This window comes from Meriones unguiculatus, chromosome 10, assembly GCF_030254825.1.
Source record: "Meriones unguiculatus strain TT.TT164.6M chromosome 10, Bangor_MerUng_6.1, whole genome shotgun sequence".
NCBI lineage: Eukaryota > Metazoa > Chordata > Mammalia > Rodentia > Muridae > Meriones > Meriones unguiculatus.
The window spans coordinates 103849645-103868158 of NC_083358.1; the positions used below are offsets into that span (position 1 = coordinate 103849645).

The window sequence follows — 18514 nt, forward strand, 5'->3', positions numbered from 1 at the left end:
GGTCCCTTTTAGATGACTTCAGAGGAGGAAAATACAAGATGTGAGTGAAAATCCAGCCTAGTTGGAACTAGAGCTTTTTCATGAAGCCTCACATTTCACTGATTAACATACCCATTGCAGTCACCAAGACACTTGACTTTCCAGTGACCCACAGAGAGCTCAGCCACGTCACTCATGAACAAGGATGCCCTACACCCCCCCCCCCCGACAGCTGAAGGGCCCTGAAGCCAGGACGCAAACCTGGCTTCATTTTACCCCAAAGGTAAAATGAATTTGACCCGTAAGCTGTAGCGCGTTTGCGGCAGAGCCCTGAGAAAATCAAGACAAGAGAGGAAAGCAACTACATCCTGAAGCCCACGTGCCACTCAGATCCTACACAGAGAGCAGCCAGTAGTACCCGCCACAGTTCAGTACGTGTCTCCTGATCCGGGGCTTTTCACATCACAGGAGCTCCTGGGCTCACTCACGGACTCCAGCCCATTGTTTCACTGAATTCAAGTCTCCCTACTTAGACCTCCCATCACTATCTCGAAGTCCCAGTGGCAGAAGCCAAATATCATCTCCCTAAAGTCCACCTCTTCCAAACTTCCATTGTGTGTGTCATTTTCCAAGTCATTACACGCACGCCCCCGGAGTCAGCTTGCAGGCTTCACCGTCCTGCACCAGCCAAGCCACCTTTCACTGGTTGTTCTGTTCCTTTACAACCTTCCTGGGATATCTTCACCACCCCCACCCCCTTCCCTAGGCCTCCCAACTCAGACCTCACCCCTTCAAATGAATGCTTCCCCTGCGGCTTACACTGGCCACTTAGCTTTGACTCCCTCCCCTTCCAGTCAGCCTGGTTCACAGCTCCTTAATCCTACTCCCACCCCAGGGCCCATGCTCATTAGCCTCTGCCTTGCCCAAGGGCTCACAATACTTCCATGTACAAATCAAGGGTCAAAACCTACACACCCAGTCTGAGGTACTGTAGAATCCCGATGAAACTGGGACATAATGTCACTGTTGCATGCCACCTCCACATCCATGCCTGTCTCCACGGGTCTGCTCATGCTAGCCCCCTCCTCAGGTGGCCCCCAAACCACACAAATCCTAACCCTTCTTCAGAATGCACTCCAGATGCAATCTCCTCACTCATGTGTTCCCTGTCAGTGCATTTTCTGCTCTTCTTTCCGGCTTACCGCGGGGCTGAGCACTGCCTCCAAACAATATGCTTTTTGATGGCAATCTGAATGGTGCTGTTTTATGAAAAGAAATCCCATTTCATGCTCACTCAGGGAGTGTCTGATATAGGTTGCCTCCAACTATGAGCAGTCAAAAATATCAACTCGTCTGATAAACACGGAGAATGGAAAGCACGGAGACTGGACTGCTCGGTCTCAGGGACCTCCCTCAAGCACCCTAATCGCTCCCAGTTTCTTCTCTGCTGTTCCTGACAAACTTGCCTTCCTCATGGTGACAAAACAGCTGCCTCATCTCCAAGAGTCTAGTGAGAGGAGCTTTCCTCTTTCCTACAGTTCTTAGGAGAAAATGTTTTTTCCAAGAATCCGCCAGCGGCTTTCTCAAATCTCATTGGCCAGTTTCATTGGCCCACATCTCAGTGACAGGCTTCTGTGACTAGCTTAGATGGACCAGAACTTACTCCAGAGCAGGAAGGAGGATCATCCTTCCTGGAGGGGTGTGCACGGAGATGCAGCCTGCAGACCAAAGTGGGCCCCACCAGCAGAAAGAGAAAAGAAGAGCTGGTGCGTGAGCAAGCAACTGTCCCTGCACCAGCAGCGCCAGGCCACACATCTGAGTTTCCCCTCACGCTGCAGCCCCATCCTGTGCTGGCACGGGAGGATGCTCGGCAAATGACTGTGGGCTTGAGCAGAAGCAGAAATTACCCTGCGCCTGGGAGAAAACGCTGAGCACCATAGCATGGCGGTACAATGGGAAATTTGTGCACAGAAACTAGAAAGACAGCCGTGAAATCCTAACAGATGCAGAGAGAGATGTTCTCATAAGAGAAGGTTGGGGTAGCTCTGATCCAACTCTAGCCTGGGCCCAACTCCCAGTTCCACAGCTAGGGCGTGGGATCCTGGCCAGAAGCTGGGCTTCCAACAGGCCCAGCTGGGCCTTCTCCTCAGTTCAACTCTCACCTCTGATGGACTAGTGGGCTCCAGTCCAGCACGCAACTCACCACACATAAGTTCCAGGCCCCAAGGAGGCACACGAGGAGCGAGTGTCCATCAAGTAACTGAGCATACTGTGTAGACCTGTCAGTTTTCCTTTACAAGACAGCTGAGACAACCAACCAGATTTCAGAAGTTTCAGACTGTAGTTGCTTGGTCCTTTTGCTTCTGGGCTGGTGGCAAGGCAAATGACCACGGGAGGGAACAAAGGTAGATACCGGGGGCTAACCTCATGGGGGCTAGGAAATAAAGACATAAAAGAAAGTGGCCTTTTGAAGAGCATGGTCCTAAGACCTAACTTCCTCCCATTAAGCCACACCCCATACAAGGTTTCATGGCTTCCCAACAGCATCACAGGTCGGTGACCCAATCTTTATCACATAGGCCTTTGAGGGACAGTGAAGATCCAAACGACAGCTCTGTGGCCTCACAAATCTGTCAGTGAATGCACAGGTGCAGGAGAGCTGGTCTGGGTATCGACAGCACCCCAGACCCCAAATACACATGTCCCCACATGGAATGTAAAGGGAACTAAAAAACTTCAGGGGAAACACATAGAAAGTAAGGTTCTTCAGCACCCCACCACTCACCCCATGTCCCTAAGCTGTGTCAGAAGACTACACATTCTAGCTACTTGAGGTTTAGGGATTCCTTTCTAAATAATGAAGCTGACACTTCCTTGGCTAAAGAGAACTGCATGAAATCCTAAGATGTGAACCAGCAGGCCTGTCCAACCCACAGCCCACAGCCTGCACGCAGCAGCGACTGCATGCGAATGGCCAAGCACAACATCATAACTTTACTCAACGCATTATACGATTTTTTTTTAACTTAACTGCACCATGTTCTGGCATCACCTTTGTAAATGACAGTCACATTGCAATATCTAAAAGTTGGACACACATGGATCATGCTATTTATGCATTCGACCTTTAATACATACTAACTGAGCAATTACTAGGTTGAACCTATGTCCCTGCTGATACTTGTCTCTTTTTCTAATCTGAAACTGGTAACATCATACAGCTCATCTTAATATCAACCCTGTGTCTGTGTCAGGCAAGAGCGAGAATCTTGAGACACTACAGCAAGTAACAGATGCAAACTCTGTTAAGAAGGAGGGTGCACTAATTACAAAGTAATCCACAGTTTAGCCTCAGTGATGTCACCAGTGACAAGTGCACCAATCCGCTTATGCTTGGGTCTATAAATGGCGTCTCCATGAACCACCTGCTAGGACTGTATAGGCTAGCACTGCCGAGTCCTCTCCATTTACTCATTGCCAAGCACACAGAACACATTACACATGCATCAAATGTATTGACTGGTATCATGACAGACAGATATAAGTGTGTGGAAGGAAGCATGTGGAAGGGAAACTAACCTAATCTTCAGGAGGCAAGGATCAAGGGCATCACTAACATGAAAGCTCTGATGCTGCCAACACGGCTGAGTTCCGTCTTCACAATACAGATCTTAACACAGCATATAAACTACCAGCATCCGGGAGTTTCACGGGGACCATTTAAAATACTTAGGAGAACAAACGGTTCTCGGGCACAATCTAGTATTTCAGAAACTCCATTTGCATCAACAATGGGTCTGCTAATTGCAAATCATTCCTGCTTCTCTCCTATAGCAGCTCCCCCAAGGATCTTTATTAGGCACTCCATTAGCCTAGTCTGAGTTACAATATTTACTTACAAGTAATAACAGTGAATTTCTTGAAAAATATTTGGTAATTCAGGCATTTCACTAATTTGAACTAATCTTCTTCATTAGTTTACACTGTTAGGCATTTGATCATTTTACCAAGAGAAATGACTGAGTCTTCATTCAGGATCCTGAGCCAAATTCTTTCAAAGGGTACCTTTGGTAGTGGAAATGTGAGCTCACATTCAAAGTAGATAGAAACAGAAAATCAATACATGACAACCTGCAGAGCCACTGTAATCCAATTTAGTGCGGCACATAGCATCCGTGTGAGGTGACATCCAAACTGTAAGCAAAGCACATGGAAATGTCAGATCCTGCACCTCTGATGTTTTGATGAACCCAATCTCATTTGCGGGCAGCCGGCCTCTGATGTATTTTCAGCATCTTCCCTGGAAGCGAGCTCTGGACACACACTGCAGAATCATGAGTGAACCAGGATGACATCTTCACTCCAGTTTGGCTTCTTATCGTTCTGGGTGCTGGCACAGAGACTTAGTAGCACTAGTAGCACGGTGGTCACACTCATGGGGCATCCTGAACTCTGTTGACGAATGAACATCAGGCCTTGCTCCTGTGTCAGTGACCTGCCGCCAGCCAGAAAGACACCAGGCCTTTCCAAAGAAGCCAGGCCCCATCCGTCCTTCTCTGCAGAGCCCTCACAAATCTCCCAGATGCAGGCAGGATGCTCATGGGCTGGGGAGATTAGGTTCTGAATGTCTTAAGAGATTAGTTACTTAAAATCCTCTCCATGACTTCAGTCATCCCTGCCACAGATCACAGAGTAAAAGCCTCCTTGATTAAAGCCAAATGCCTATGCATTGGCAAAAGGGAAAATTTGCAGAAGAAAGCAAGAGTCGGATTCCTGATGGGCACAGCACCAGCTCTGGGACAGGAGCTGAATAACAGTGGTGGGGAGGCATGTAAGGGAATCACGTGTTCAGCTACAATGCCAGGCTCCTAATATTCACTTCCTTTCCCCAAAACAGAGACAGCAGAGATGGAATCTGGATTTATCCCCAAATGAGGCCCTGTTCTCCCCAAAAACCAAATATGGGAAGGTACAGATCCTCTGTGCTGGGGCAAGAGTGGAAAGGCAGTTTATCTCATGTGATATTTTAAGTACGACAAAGCCAATGTGCAAAGATGATGTTAGGAAAATTTTCCAGTTCTTCTTCCACCCCCTCACTCTCCTCCCTCAAGACCACCACCAGCCTTTTCTTCACCTCTAGAATAATTTACCCCTATAATTAAGAGGACCACACAGGAGATCTGCCAGCGTCCTTGAAATAAATTCAAGTCTACGGACACATTAGTTCTGGTTTTATCATCTCCCTCCCAGAAGCCTACTGTTCCAGTCTCCTAGCCAGAGACTGTCGCCCATTCCCAGAGAGGGACAGAGAAAGAGCCAAGCAGAGCACTCAGAATGGAGTCTTGCTTTTTCTTCACAATGTGATAATACAACACAGTCCACAGGACTGTTCAGTGTGCAGTTTTTCATTCTTAAGAACCAGAAAACAATATAAAACTGTCCAGCAAATCATCTCTAAGCAGTCAGAAAGGGCTGTCTAGTTTGGGGGTAAGCCTGGAACAGATGCATACCCCCCCCCATAAGATAACAAGTGTGCATCCATCTGTGTGGCAGAATTCCCACTGCCAAACAAAACCAGTGAGGAAGGGTGGCCTCAGGCAAGCACTGCTCTCAGGGAGCAAGCAGACCTAACAGAGAAGCTCTCGGGGCAGCAGCTGCTTATGTTGGGCCACGGCCATGTCCACCAGGCAGTGTTTAAGCAGCTCAAACCTTCAGACTTAAGAGGTCCCTGACAAAGGGAGAGCCTCTGGCTACCTTGTAGTCTGACAGGAACACAGGAAAACAGTGCAGTGTGCCTTCTCAGAGTTGCCACCAGGGTTCTAAGGATGCCTGGCAAGGATAGGGCCAGCCGTGCTGTGGCCTTCCTGACAGAAGTCGCAGGGCAGGGAGACAGGACAGACAGAAAGTGAAGAAGAGGACTAAACCTAACCAACACTCCAATACATGGAGAAAGCCTGGTGTGGACACTGTCTCCTGTCCGATGGGAAGGTTGCCCTTTTCTATTTCTCTTTTATTCTGATTTCCTAGAAATTCAGAAGCAAGGGTGAAACTCCCAATTCCCCAAGAAAGATGACATTCCCAACAGTCAATAAAAAAATCAGTCCACACATCCAGATAACATCCCCAACAGTCAGTGCCCTCATAGCCCAACAGCATCCTAGCAAAGACAACAGTCTCCATATCTAGACAGCATCCCCAACAGCCAATGGAAGGTCAATTCCTGTATCCAGACAGCATCCCCAGCAGTCACCAACAGTCAATCCCATCTCAGCAGTCAAGGGGAAGAGTCCACATTTCCAGGGCTCAAGATACTTGCGTATTTCAACAGAAAGAATCATCCCTGTACCATCTACTACTTCCATCTCCCCACATGAGCAATATTCTAAATCCTTTCCCTAAAGGTCCTTTGTCATGGGTTGCCCTGGGTATTCATAATTCATGGGCATTAAAAACTAAGGGGGGAGGATGGGAAGAAAGGACATCAAAGTGACAGCCAGAAAACAGACTTACCTTGGGGATAGAGAAAGAGGGGAGGGGAAGGCAGAGGGAGAGGGAGAGAGGTGAAGAGAGAGGCCCTTTGTATCACTAAGTTTTTAATTAATCGCCCTATTTATTAAAGATCAAAAATACTTATCAGGTGACTTGTTAAAATGGCCGTCATGGTGTTAGCTTTCAATTCTGTGGCATTTGAGATAACGGAACAATGAGCACTTGGAGTAGGCACTTGAATATTTGTTGGATAAAAGGTTTTGGGGAGTCTTAAAGTAGATTCTAACAGAAGAGGGCTCCTCCGGTGGTCTCAGAAGGGTAAGAGGAGGTCAGGCTCTGATGTTTAAGATTCTCCACTATGATATGTGAATTCAAGAACCATCCCTCCCAAATAGCAGCTATTCTTAAAAGTGGAAAGGTGAGCCAGGCTGCGCAGTCATAACAGTGAGCCTAAGATAGCCGTAGCCGCAGCAGCCACACTGCAGGCAGCAGGGAGAAGTTCTCTTCCTTGCCGGAATGTCTTAAGTGGGGGCCCCTCCTACCTGACTGGAGGCTGGTCGCCCCCACTGTGAGTTGGGGAAACCATGTGGAAATGGAAAACTCGGTTCTCTTGCAGTTCAAGAACGTCTGGTTGAGTCAGACACATAACCCAGTGTTACAGCTGTCTCCTTAATAAATTCTCAGAGAGTTTCCTTTTAATCTAATGTGATTTTGACATTATGACAAACTGGTCAGTAAGACATGAATGTACTTAATTTGTCAAATTTATGTGTTTTTCAGAGAAAATACTCAGGATAAACAAGTCGATTATCCTCACTAAATACACTGCTATGTAAGGCCAGTGTTTTTATTATGACTCTTGGTCTCCTGATGATAGGGAGACGAAATTATTCTGTTGTATAGCTACTGATTGAGTTCACGATTCCCCGGTGACTTCACAAATTACAGCTTCAGCTAGCTATAAAATAAGCAAATCAGTTCTGATATGACTATAAAATTAAGCCTGGAAAAAAAAAAAAAGAAGTGAGGTAAATCACCCCTTTAAAATCATGTTGTGGAACAGAACGTTCTGATGGCTCCATTTATGTCAGAAAAATGTGCATTTGAGCATACACACAGACTGAGAGACGATATACTAATCATCAGGAAGATATATCAAAACCAATAAGGAGTGTGGAACAAAGATCGGATGTGCACGTTTTAATTTCTGTGTTTCTTTTTCTCTTTCCTTCAGTGTTAGCGATGACACGCTCAGCCACTCCTGCACGTAAAGCCAGTGCTCTACCACGAAGCCAGCCCCCAGCCAGCCCCCACCAGCCCCCAGCCAGCCCCCAGCCAGCCCCACCTCCTATATATCTTACACCAGAATTATGGTCTTGTTACCTCTGCCAAAAAAAAAAAAAAAACAAAAGCTTCAAAATTAAAAAAAAAAAAAAAATTTGTGAAGAAAATATACACTATCATCTAAATTAAAACCAGTATCTCATTCTCTACTTCTATACAATATTCTTGCCTACAGCATTTTATTAACTATTGAAATTAATGGCTTAATTCAAACCAAATGCTCTGTTTGGGGGAAAAACAAAAAACAAAAACAAAAACAAAAACCAAAAAAACAAAACAAAAAAAAACCTCTCTATTTCCTGTAGGTGGATCCTACCTAAGAGACTATGGCATTTCCCTCTCCAGAAGTCTGCTTTCCCTTTCTCTCTTTGCTTCCCCTTTGGACATAAGACTCACACATACCTATAGAGCCTGACTCCGTGTTTTGATTATGCAATGTGTACATTCTCTAGAAGTCTTCTAGCAAACAGTAAGTCCTCAGGGCTGGGCAGGGCAGGAGCAGTTTGACCTGCAGCACCAGGTGATAACTGAGCCCCAGGCTCCTCTCCAGCTCTCCACTGAGAGTGCTTCCTGGCTCAGTGGATCAAGGTGAGGAATGCAAGTAAGGGATGCACACCACTGAGTTACCCAAGACCGTAGAGGCCTCAAGCCGCACTTGTGGTCAGGAAACTAGCACCTTGAAGATTCTGAAACGCTTGCCAGTGCCACCACTCCCAGACCAGGGGAAAAGTGCCAACACACCCACAGACAGGTGTGTGTGGACTTCGGCCACCATTGCAGCCCACAGCAAAGGCCTGACAGCAGGATCATCTGCAGGTGAGCTACCCTCCTGATTATCACCTACCGAAAGGCACACTAATTATTACTTAATAGACTCTGTCTCTGAGGAAAAGATTTCAAAATGGGCAGCTCTTGTGGAGTGACAGAACAGATCCTGGAGAAGCGGGGGTTCGAAGTCTGCCTCTAGACCCATGCCCCGGAGAGAGCAGAGGTCACCACACACAGGGTGTGGCAGCAGACAACCCTCTGGAGTATCAGACAGTGTCTCGACAGACAAAAACTGATCTGTATGCAAAATAACAGCAACTTAAGGCAAGCGTGGGCAAACAGCATCGGAGAATCGGCCCAGAAAGAACACCTGACCAGCATCAGTTTGGGGTTCATTTTTCCCTGTTTCAATAGAGTGTTCGTGTAAACACCTGCAGACAAGGCGGGGGGGGGACAGACAAGACACTGCCTTCTTTGAATTCCCAGTTCTATAGGCCACTTTCGCTCTGATTATCAGGTAACGAACAGAGAATGAAGAACTGAGAACTTTTGTCTGGTTCAGGAGCAGGCGTGAACATTTCCTTCCATCTCTGGACCCCTCCACCTTGGGCGACCACCTGGGAACTCCCTGACCACTTTTCCCAGTGACCTGCCAGATTTCCAATGACAACTTTCTGATCTCTTCCACCTGTCTTTGACCCCAAAACCCAGTTTTCCTACCAACTGCCTGCTCCAATTCTTACCAAACAGCACTAGGAGGGCCTGGCTCAGTGACAGGCTTACCTACCCTCCTAGAAGCATCACAGTCCTGCCAGAAATGTCACTCCCCTCCTACTTAGGAAAATGTCTACATTTTAAGCTGTTCCAGAAAGCATTTCTGGGTGGACCAATGAACAGCTTCTCTACCAGCTTCCTCTGCTGAAAAAAAAAAAAAAACACAAAAAAGTCCCTGTTCTTGCTAGCCCGAAAAGAAGCACACACCAGCCTAACCTCCCCACGCCCAACAAGACATGCATCCTCTAAGAGTACGAGATGTCAGTAGTAGCCAGCCTGTTGGCCAGTCAATTTACCCTTTGTATCTCTGGCGGCCTTGGATCAGCAATTCCCAACCTGTGAGCTGTGACCCCCTGGGGCCCCTTTCAGATAACCTGCATATCAGATATTTACCTTACAATTCATAGCAGTAGCAAAATTACAGCTATGAAGTAACAACAAAAATAAATTTTATGGGCGGGGGTCACCACACATGAGGAGCTGTACTAAAGGGTCTCAGCACTAGGAAGACTGAGAAGCGCTGACTTACATTATCATGCCCTAGAGGACTGGGCATGCCAACAAAGCCTCACCTGGATGGTGGAGAAGACACTATCCGGTGGACCTAATTACAGGGCTGGGCAGAAACTTCGCCTGAACTCTCATCATTATAAAGCCTATTATAAAGCTTTTTAAAATGCATCTGACCACCTTCCAGCTGGGCAGAGTTAATATAATTCAGTCTTCGATTTAGGATCTTGCAGGGTCCCAGGCTCATCATTCTCTCCTGCTACTATAATTATAGATGAAAAAAAAAAAATGTAGAGACTGGGTGGATAACTGCTTGGAAACTAAACTGAATACACCTCCAGCCTGTGAGTTTTGCCCATCTGAAAGCAAATTTGAAAACAAAAACTCTCACTTCTGGTTAAAGGAGGGCCTCTGCTCTCCTCTTTGTTTAGTACCTGCATCTGCGGTTCACAATTAGTCACTTAATAAACGGTTCTTGGTGAGGGAATTTGGCAACATGTGATTTTCCACAACTACATGCTTGATTTTTATGTAACAGCTCATTTCTTTGAAAATCAGGGGGCATTCACACACAGGTGTCCTAAATTTCCTTAAATTGAAAAATCAACGTTTTATAAGGAATTGCTGTGCTTCACTATGAAGCCTCAAAGAAACAGGTGTCTGCTTGTGGCAAATGAGGAACTCTCAGAGGAAGCTAAAAAATGTGAGCCCAGAAGTGATGCATGGGGTACCCATGGCCAGTGAGCACCACCATTCTCACCTGGAGACCTTTCCATCAGTTCCAGCACCCCTACTCCCACCTACCCTGACAGCAGTCTGGGCTCTGGTTTCTAGATCCAAATCCCAAGTTCATTACAATCTACAACAACCCTCTACCTAGCATCATACAACCTAAACCGGAAGCTTCTGCTTCAACATCAGGTCACTGGGACTCTTCAGCCCATAAAAAGTCATGCCCATCCCCCACCATTATAACTGCTGACTCCTGCCCACCCCTCCACCCTGCCCATTCTAAATACTGGGAGAGTCTTTAAAAATCAAGGAGGCATTGATGCACAGGTGATCTAAATTTCCTTAAATTGAAAGCCAACATTTAGGAATTAGAATGAGTTTCTCCCTCAACCATCACTATGTAGCTGGCTTGCTTTTGAACCCTGCCAGTCTGTGGGGAGAATTCAGGAGGCATGTGAGCCTGAAGTGGGAAATTGTATCTTTATTCTCACTAGCCTCTAAGTGAACCTTACCAATCCCTAGTAATGTTTCTAGAATCAGTTATTTCTCCAAGTAGAAATCACATACTTTCATACCCAATGAAGTCCATACATCCCCAAAATACCAAACACTAGTCGCTATATCAACACTAATGCTTATTACATTCGCTGTCAGGGACTGGTAGTTTAATGTGTTATTAAAGAGGCATGTTACCATATCACATAGTTCTTTTTAAACATTTTGATAGCTCTATTTCAATATAATTAATTTCCTTTATGGGAGTAATTTATATATTTTTAAATGCTATGCTTAGGTTCACCAGACTACCCAAAGGATTCACACAGATCAGAAAAGATCCAGAAGCCCTATTTGGTAGAATGTAGGCTTGAGTGCTACGATCCAAAACATCAGTTCAAATCCTGACCCTGCCAACTTCCAGCTCTTACCAGAGCAGTTACTTCCTCCCCCTCAACTTTGAAGCTCCTCAACATGAGCGTGGCGGCCAATAGGAAAACAGTATTTACTTTGTGAGGGCTGGGAATGTAACTCAATGGATACCACGGTACCCGGGATGTCCAGGCTTTGAGATCCAGCCCCAGCTCTGCAAAGCCAACCAAGCTAAACCACGTATATTTACCTTGTGAACCCACTTGCCCCAAATTAACTGAACTTCTGCTCACTTGGTGGCAAACACAGGACAGTCCTAGGGCTCGTGTACGGAGACCATCCTTACGCACTTTACACAGAAGGCCACGGTATGGGAAGTGCTGGCACAGAACACCCAATAAACACAGTACTCACTGTGAATGCCACACGTGTTCTTTGTAATTACATGCTGGCTTCTGTCGCTTCCTCAACAACAACTGTTGGTTTGTCTAGCTCATGTCTTCCCAAGGAGGCTCCTCATTGGCCAGAGCCTGGGCCTCACTCACAGAAGGTACTGACTGTTTGGTAAAAGAATAAGGGACTTGGAACTGACAGTCCTGGCTTCAGTACTCTGCTCTGCCGCTTACAAGCTTGTGGCCATGGCGGAGCCCGATACTTACCCAAAACCTTCCCTCTCCTTAAAGCAATACAGCCCCAGGTTTTAAGCATGGCCCCGGCACTCAGAAGGAGCATACTTCCCAGACTTCCTTGCAGCCCTTCTGTCCAAGTTCAAGCCAATGAGAATATAAGCAGAAGAAATGTACAGACCTTCTGGTAACTATCCTTACTATGTAAGATTCATTATGAATCCTTCATTAGTCCTTTCTTTCCTCCTGATGGCGGGAGCCAGAATGGCCATACTAGACCCTGAGGAAATATGGAGAGTAAATGCCGTGCACAGGAAACAAGCCAGAAGGAGCCTGGGGCCCGAATAGCATGCAATGCATTAACCTGGCCAGCAGTCCTTCTTAGGAGACTCACTTAATCTTCTTGGGCTTCAGCATCCCCATCTATAAAAGGATGAAAATGAAGGTAGCTATTGCCGAGGGTTGCTCTGGGGACTCAATGGTAGGCTTGGTTCACAGTAAGGACTGGAGTTCAGAGAACTGGTATTAGCATTGCTGTAGTAATAACCATAGCCTTGCTGCAATGAACGGTCTAACAAAAGGGACAGAAGACAGCCCTGGGCACAGAGATCACTCAACCATTTTTACCGTCTCAATATGCTATTGTTTAGATCTTAAATGACCCTTATACACCCAAAGGTTTGGACCATGGGATGTTGGGAGAAGGCAATACCTTTCAGAGGCGGGGCCTAGTGGGAAGTCTTCCAGACACTGAGAACAGGTCCTTAAAAAATACAGTACAGCCTAGCTCCTTCTCCTTTTTCACTCCTTGGCGATAAGGTGACTGTTTTTGCCTGCCCACCCCCACCAAGCTGCTCTGCCCAAAAGCAATAGAGCCAACTGCGAGCCCAGATGAACCTTTTCTGAGTTAGTTATGTCAGATGTTTTGTTATAAGCAGGCCACCAAAAAAGACATCCTAACCAGTCCCGTCCTGACAAGCACTCCTTTCTCCAACACCTTCATCCGGTGATCTGATGAAGCAAACCACTTTTCCAAAAGAGGTAGGACCAGCAGTGCTGCGTCATCCATTAATCAAGATGCTCATCCCTCCCTCCCTGCTTTAGAGCCTGCCCCTGAATGACGCAAACCCCCCTCCTCCTTCTCCGTCATCTGCTTCTTCCTTCTCTTTTGCCTTTGATCACCTTGATCTGGTCTCTGAGTTCATGCCTATCAAAACATCAAAGTTTCCTTCCATCTCTTTCGGAAGCGTCCTCTGGCCTCTGCCTAATAAGTGGAAGTAAGTGATAACTTGACCCCATCCTGTTCAAACAGAAGGCTCCCCACACTCTATGAAGCGTATGGGTTCGCTGGAGAAGAACACGAAGGCCCATTAACCATCCAGATGTTCTCCTGTGTTGATCCAGAGGTAGCTGTCTCCTGAATTTCTCACAGCTAACTCTTTCAAAGCTACTTCCCAACTGTTCTGGGAAGTACAGCTCTTCATGGTACACAAAATCGAACCATGCTTTCTGCGCCTACAGCCCACGTGCTTCTTTCCAGAGTGGTCTCTTCCTGTTCAAAAAGACACAACCCCTCCTTTCTTCATGCCTTCTTTCCATGTCATATTTACACACAGGAGGTGCTCCCAGGCACAGAAATGGTTCCAGTCACCCCCACTCTCCCTGCCCATCCCCTCTTCCTCACACTCAGATGAGCCCTCACTCTCCCTCTCACCCTCTGCCCCTCTGGTTCCATCCTTTCCTAGCAGTGGAAATTTTGCTGCTCACCAGCCCAGGCCTATGATGCCTTCGGTATGGAAAGGAGGGGGTGGTGGCAGCCAGTGGCTGAGGAGCCACCTGGGACTGCAAAAGGACAGGAGACCCAGCAGTCAGGAGAACGGGGACAAAGACTTGAATTATCAGTGCCGTATACAGGCAATAGAGGAGGAACCTGAATCAAACTCCAGACACTGGCAAGGGAAGGAAGCAGAGACGCTCAGGCCTAACGCCACATACATCTCACTGACTCGCCCTATGGTCCCATCACAGATGCTCATAGATCCTCAATCTCAAATGTAGTGTTTCTGGAAGAAAGTGTCCACTCTCCGCTTGGCTTTCACAGCCCTTAGCCTGACTCAGCTTTTATACAATTTTATTCCAGGTATGTGATCCACAAGGCTTCAAAACCACGGGATCCTTTACCGTTTTAAATTCACACTTCACACTAATTCACATTAGTACACTGCAAGAATGCGGACACATGAATCAGACCACACCAGGCAGCCAGCAGGAAGTAAGACTGGAGTGTGGTTCTGTTCCCTCCCCACACACCCTGTGCTTCACCCAGGTTAGGCTAGTAGAAGGCAGGCCTCTCTAGCCATCAGATGACAGCCAAAGACCTTGAGAGTCCCCCCAGAGGGGCTCAGAATGGGACAGGGTTAGGGTGCCTGTCCACAGTTCCAAACATCTACACTTTCACACTCATCCGGCCTTCCACACCCGGAACCCTCCACAGCTGCCTGGAGACTCGGCTTCCCCCAGTCTGCACGCAGGGGTGAAGGTGAAGGGCAGATGACAGCACTCTCCAGGTGCCAGGGTTCCACCTCCCCTCCACAGAGGGCTCCACAGAGGGGCCCACAGAGCGAACAGCAGGGAGAGCAGCAGGCAGCCTCACATTTCTCCAACAGCCAAAAAAAAGAAAAGAAAGGAAAGGCACAAATGTCATACATAGTTCCCTGTTTTCCCGTTGGTGGCTCCCTCTGCCCTGAGCTCCACCTGCCCCCTCAGACACACACCCAAGCCTGAGAGTGGGGTAGGAGGTGGGGCTTTCCATGTTTGTGTCCTTTTCAATCTCTATGAATCACCGCTGATTCAAGCTGAGACACAATGACAAATACTGTACAACATATACAAATATAGTCTTAAGAGACTGGCCAAGGGAAGCCTACCTCCTGACTTCCTTTACCTGAGCACACAGGAGAAATGGGGATTCCGTACCCTAACAACAGGACAACTGGACCAAACTCACTACCAGATGGAGGTGTGTGTGCCTGTGCATATGTGTGCTGGACAAGAAAGGGACGGCACTGATGAAAATGAACTCACACACCAATTCCATCTCTGGTCCCACTCCAGTGAATTTGGTTTCACGGGTCTGAGGTGGCTGTCTGAATATCAAGGATTTTGTTGTTGTTGTTGCTGTTGTTGCTGTGTTTTAAGATGCCTTAAGACAACAACTTATACCCAAGTTTGAACACCACTGAATGAACGTAGTGATTTGAGTTTCAAGCATGTTGCAAGGCAATCAAGATTTTTTTTTTAGGACATTTTACATCCCTTAATTGCAGTCTTTGGGTGTTCTATTGAGACACATGCCAATCAATCAAGATGAGGCTGCGATAGCAATTCAAGGCTCTAACTCTAAAGTCCATCCTCACTCCACACACCGGTTAACTTTTGTAAAGGTACAGATAATTTGGAGACATGGATAACCTCCATGGATGAATTCCGGAAGTGCAAGATACCTAGAACGGAGAAACAAGGGGCCAGCAGTACTCGCTTCTCTGAATGTAGAGGGAGTCACACAGAGAACACGGGGGTGTGTCCATTCCGTGAGGTCTGAGCAGAGGATGCACCAGGTGCCAGCTATCAGCTTTACTGTAAACAGAAGCCCTGGAAGATACATGGTGGAGATGCGCTGGACATCAGAACGGACCAGGGCTTGGGGACCTACCCTGGGGAGGGAGCCTGAAGAGCAGTCAGGGCTCACTCCTGAGACCACAGTTTCTTCCTCCCACTCTGAGCCTTCTGACTTTCTTCTCTGAGGGCATGAAAACCAATCCTAAAACACCCCTTGCCAGGCAACTCCTGTGTCTCCAGCTTCACCTCCCACAAGGACTGTGAGCTTGGGCTCCCTTGGTCTGGAGACACAGGACTAGTGTCTTCATATACACTTAGCCTACAGACTTCTTGGGCAAAACAAAGCATCCCTTCAGCCACATCCCACTCACTCCCACTTACCCCTCCAAAAACAACAATAAAAAAAAAAAAGCACCTTCGTTCATCAAACCACCTGTGCCAACAGAGTGAGAATTATGTTGTAACTTCCCTGGAACCAAAGCAGACCAACGCAAAAGTGGAAACACTGGAAGCCCTCAACCCACACACCATCCCTACGCCACAGACTTGCAGGTGAAGGGCTACAGTCAAAGGCCCAGGACAGTACACACTCCTGCTTAAAGACAACCAGTATCTCCACCATTCTTTCCGGGTCAAAAAAAACCCGAACTCTCTTGGTACTTTAATCTTCCCTTGTCACACTCTGGCTACACTCTACTGTCCCCCAAAACCCAGTGTTGATGGGAGAGAACCACAAGGAATTAGCAAGGAGATCAGGTTAAACTTTCACAGCCAAAGAACTGATAAGCAGTCACTTACCCAGCACAGCCAGACAGCTCAACACTGGGAAAAAGCACTTCATGTCGGCGGCGCAGCAGGAAAAGGACACAGCATAGGGCACCGTGCTTCCTCCCACCGCCTAATCTCTCATTACTGCCAATCCACTTATAGCTCCGGGGAACAGTTTGGAAACAGAACTTCACGGGGGAAAATGAGAACCAGTCAAAGACAAGTAATCAGAAGGAGGGAGTTGGGGGCAGGGGAGGGGAGTGGCATATGTCTGAGAGTCCTCTATGCTAAAGGCAGGGTCCAGAGCAATTCCGAAGGCGCTCTAGGCTTCTGCCACATTGTATGCCTTGCAGTCTCCACAGGAACTGTGGATTCTGGTGGATTAATCCTCAAGGAAAATGGGAGAAAAGAGAGTCTGAGAAAAACCCTTTCATCCGCTGATTATACAGAAATGTCCTTGGCTTCGCAGTGAAGGTGTCTGAGATCTCTCTCATTCGGATCCCACAGAGGGAACCAGGCAGGTTTTGTAAAAACCTTGGACGGCCAAACCACCCTGACTGGTAAAGACACTTCGGGTTTCTTCATCAAAAAGTCCATCTCCATCCATGTTGGATAGGTCACGGTGCCGTCACCTGCCCCAGAACCTCCCAGGGCACACGAAGTAAGCTGGCATTCGGTAGCCCGGGAGCGGTCCCACAAAAGCCGGCAGATTCCTAAAACAAACACAACAGACGTTGATCCAAGGCCAACACAACCACCCCAAGACCGAGAGAGATCAGAGCGCCCGGCTGGCCAGCCAAGCCAGCCGGGTCCCCTCCCTAGGCTAGAACTGCCCATGTGTGCCTCCTGACCTTGTACAAGTCCTACCTTCCCTGCCTCACGCCTCAGTTTCCCCGCCCAGAGCAGGGCAATTACGATTGTTCTCAAAACACTTTCACCGAACGCCTCTCACTCGCGGGCTTTGCCCCGCTTCGCGGTCCACGGAGCGGGGCGCGGCGGGCAGCCCCACCCTCGGCGGCGCGGGTCGCCACGGGGCTGGCGCGGGGCCGCGACTCCGGGCGCGGGGCCGTGGGAGCCGGGGCGCGCCGCGTCCCAGGTGGCCCGCTATTGTTTTACCTCCCCGGAGGTTGCTTCTGAGACGCTGGCAAAGAAAAGACAACCGAGAAGGGGGCCCGGAGCTCTGCTCGCGGCCGGCTGAGCCCGCTCCATGCGCTCCGTGTCCAACTGAGGAACGGGCTTGGGCCCGGGACGGGACGCCGATCCCCCCCCCACACACACGCCACCGTCCCCGCGCCCCCGTCCCCGATCCGCGCCCGCCCGCGCCCACCTCGCCCGGGCCCCCGCAGCTCCCGGCAGCCGCTCGTCCTCCCGTCCGCGTCCCGCACGCCTCCCGAGCCGCGCCGCTTCCTCCTCGCCTCCCGCAACGGCTCTGGCTGCCCTGCTCCCGCCCCGCCCCAGGCCCCGCCCTCCAGCTCCGGCCTGGCCCGCAGCTCCCGGCCTGGCCAGCAGGGGAGAGGGCGGTGGCCTCGCGGGGACACGCCCCCTGCACGCCCCGCCCACCGCCCCGGAGCCCTTAGGCTGCACCCCCGCGCAGCTGCGGACCACCTGGGATGAGCTGATGGAAAGTTAACCCCGGGTTCGCGCACCGTGGGCCTTTCCCACAGCCCAGGCCCCGGGGGCGTGTCTTTCGCCCGATAAACAATAGCAAAGCGCTTCGCTAGAGACCTGAATCTGGTTTTGTAACCCACCCCAGCAGCTTGCTCCGCTCTAGCATCGAATCTGGGGTTCTCACCCAGGAGGCCTCCACTTCGTAGCTGAGGGCCTTAGGCTGGTTCCTTATCCTCTATGCCTCAGTTTGCTCATCTGTCTCAGAGTACATAACCTCTGCTGAAGAGGGTTGTGTGAGATGTCCGTGTCATACTTGTAAAGCACTTAGCGAAATGCCTCATCTGTCCAAAGCGTTCGGTAAAAATGAACTGTCGTTATTTTCTAACTGCTATCCGTACAGGTGCCTCCATATTTATTCGGTATTGCCGAGC

At 48.6% G+C, this 18514-nt stretch overlaps 1 protein-coding gene across 2 annotated transcripts in view; it reads right to left on the reverse strand.

Annotated features, from left to right (window-relative positions):
* Positions 1-17927, reverse strand: part of Igsf3 (immunoglobulin superfamily member 3) — a 91724-nt gene extending 73797 nt beyond the window's left edge. Inside the window, exons 1-2 of one of the 2 annotated variants that reach the window (XM_021648494.2) lie at positions 17803-17927; positions 16506-17188 (exon numbers count right to left, since the gene is read on the reverse strand). In XM_021648494.2, coding sequence (XP_021504169.1) covers positions 16506-16548 — 43 coding nt within the window. In that variant the 5' untranslated portion in view covers positions 16549-17188; positions 17803-17927. Of the gene's footprint in view, positions 1-16505; positions 17189-17342; positions 17364-17802 lie in introns of those variants that run through there. The other variant, XM_060392973.1, reaches the window with a different exon arrangement.
* Between the last annotated feature and the right edge of the window lie 587 nt (positions 17928-18514).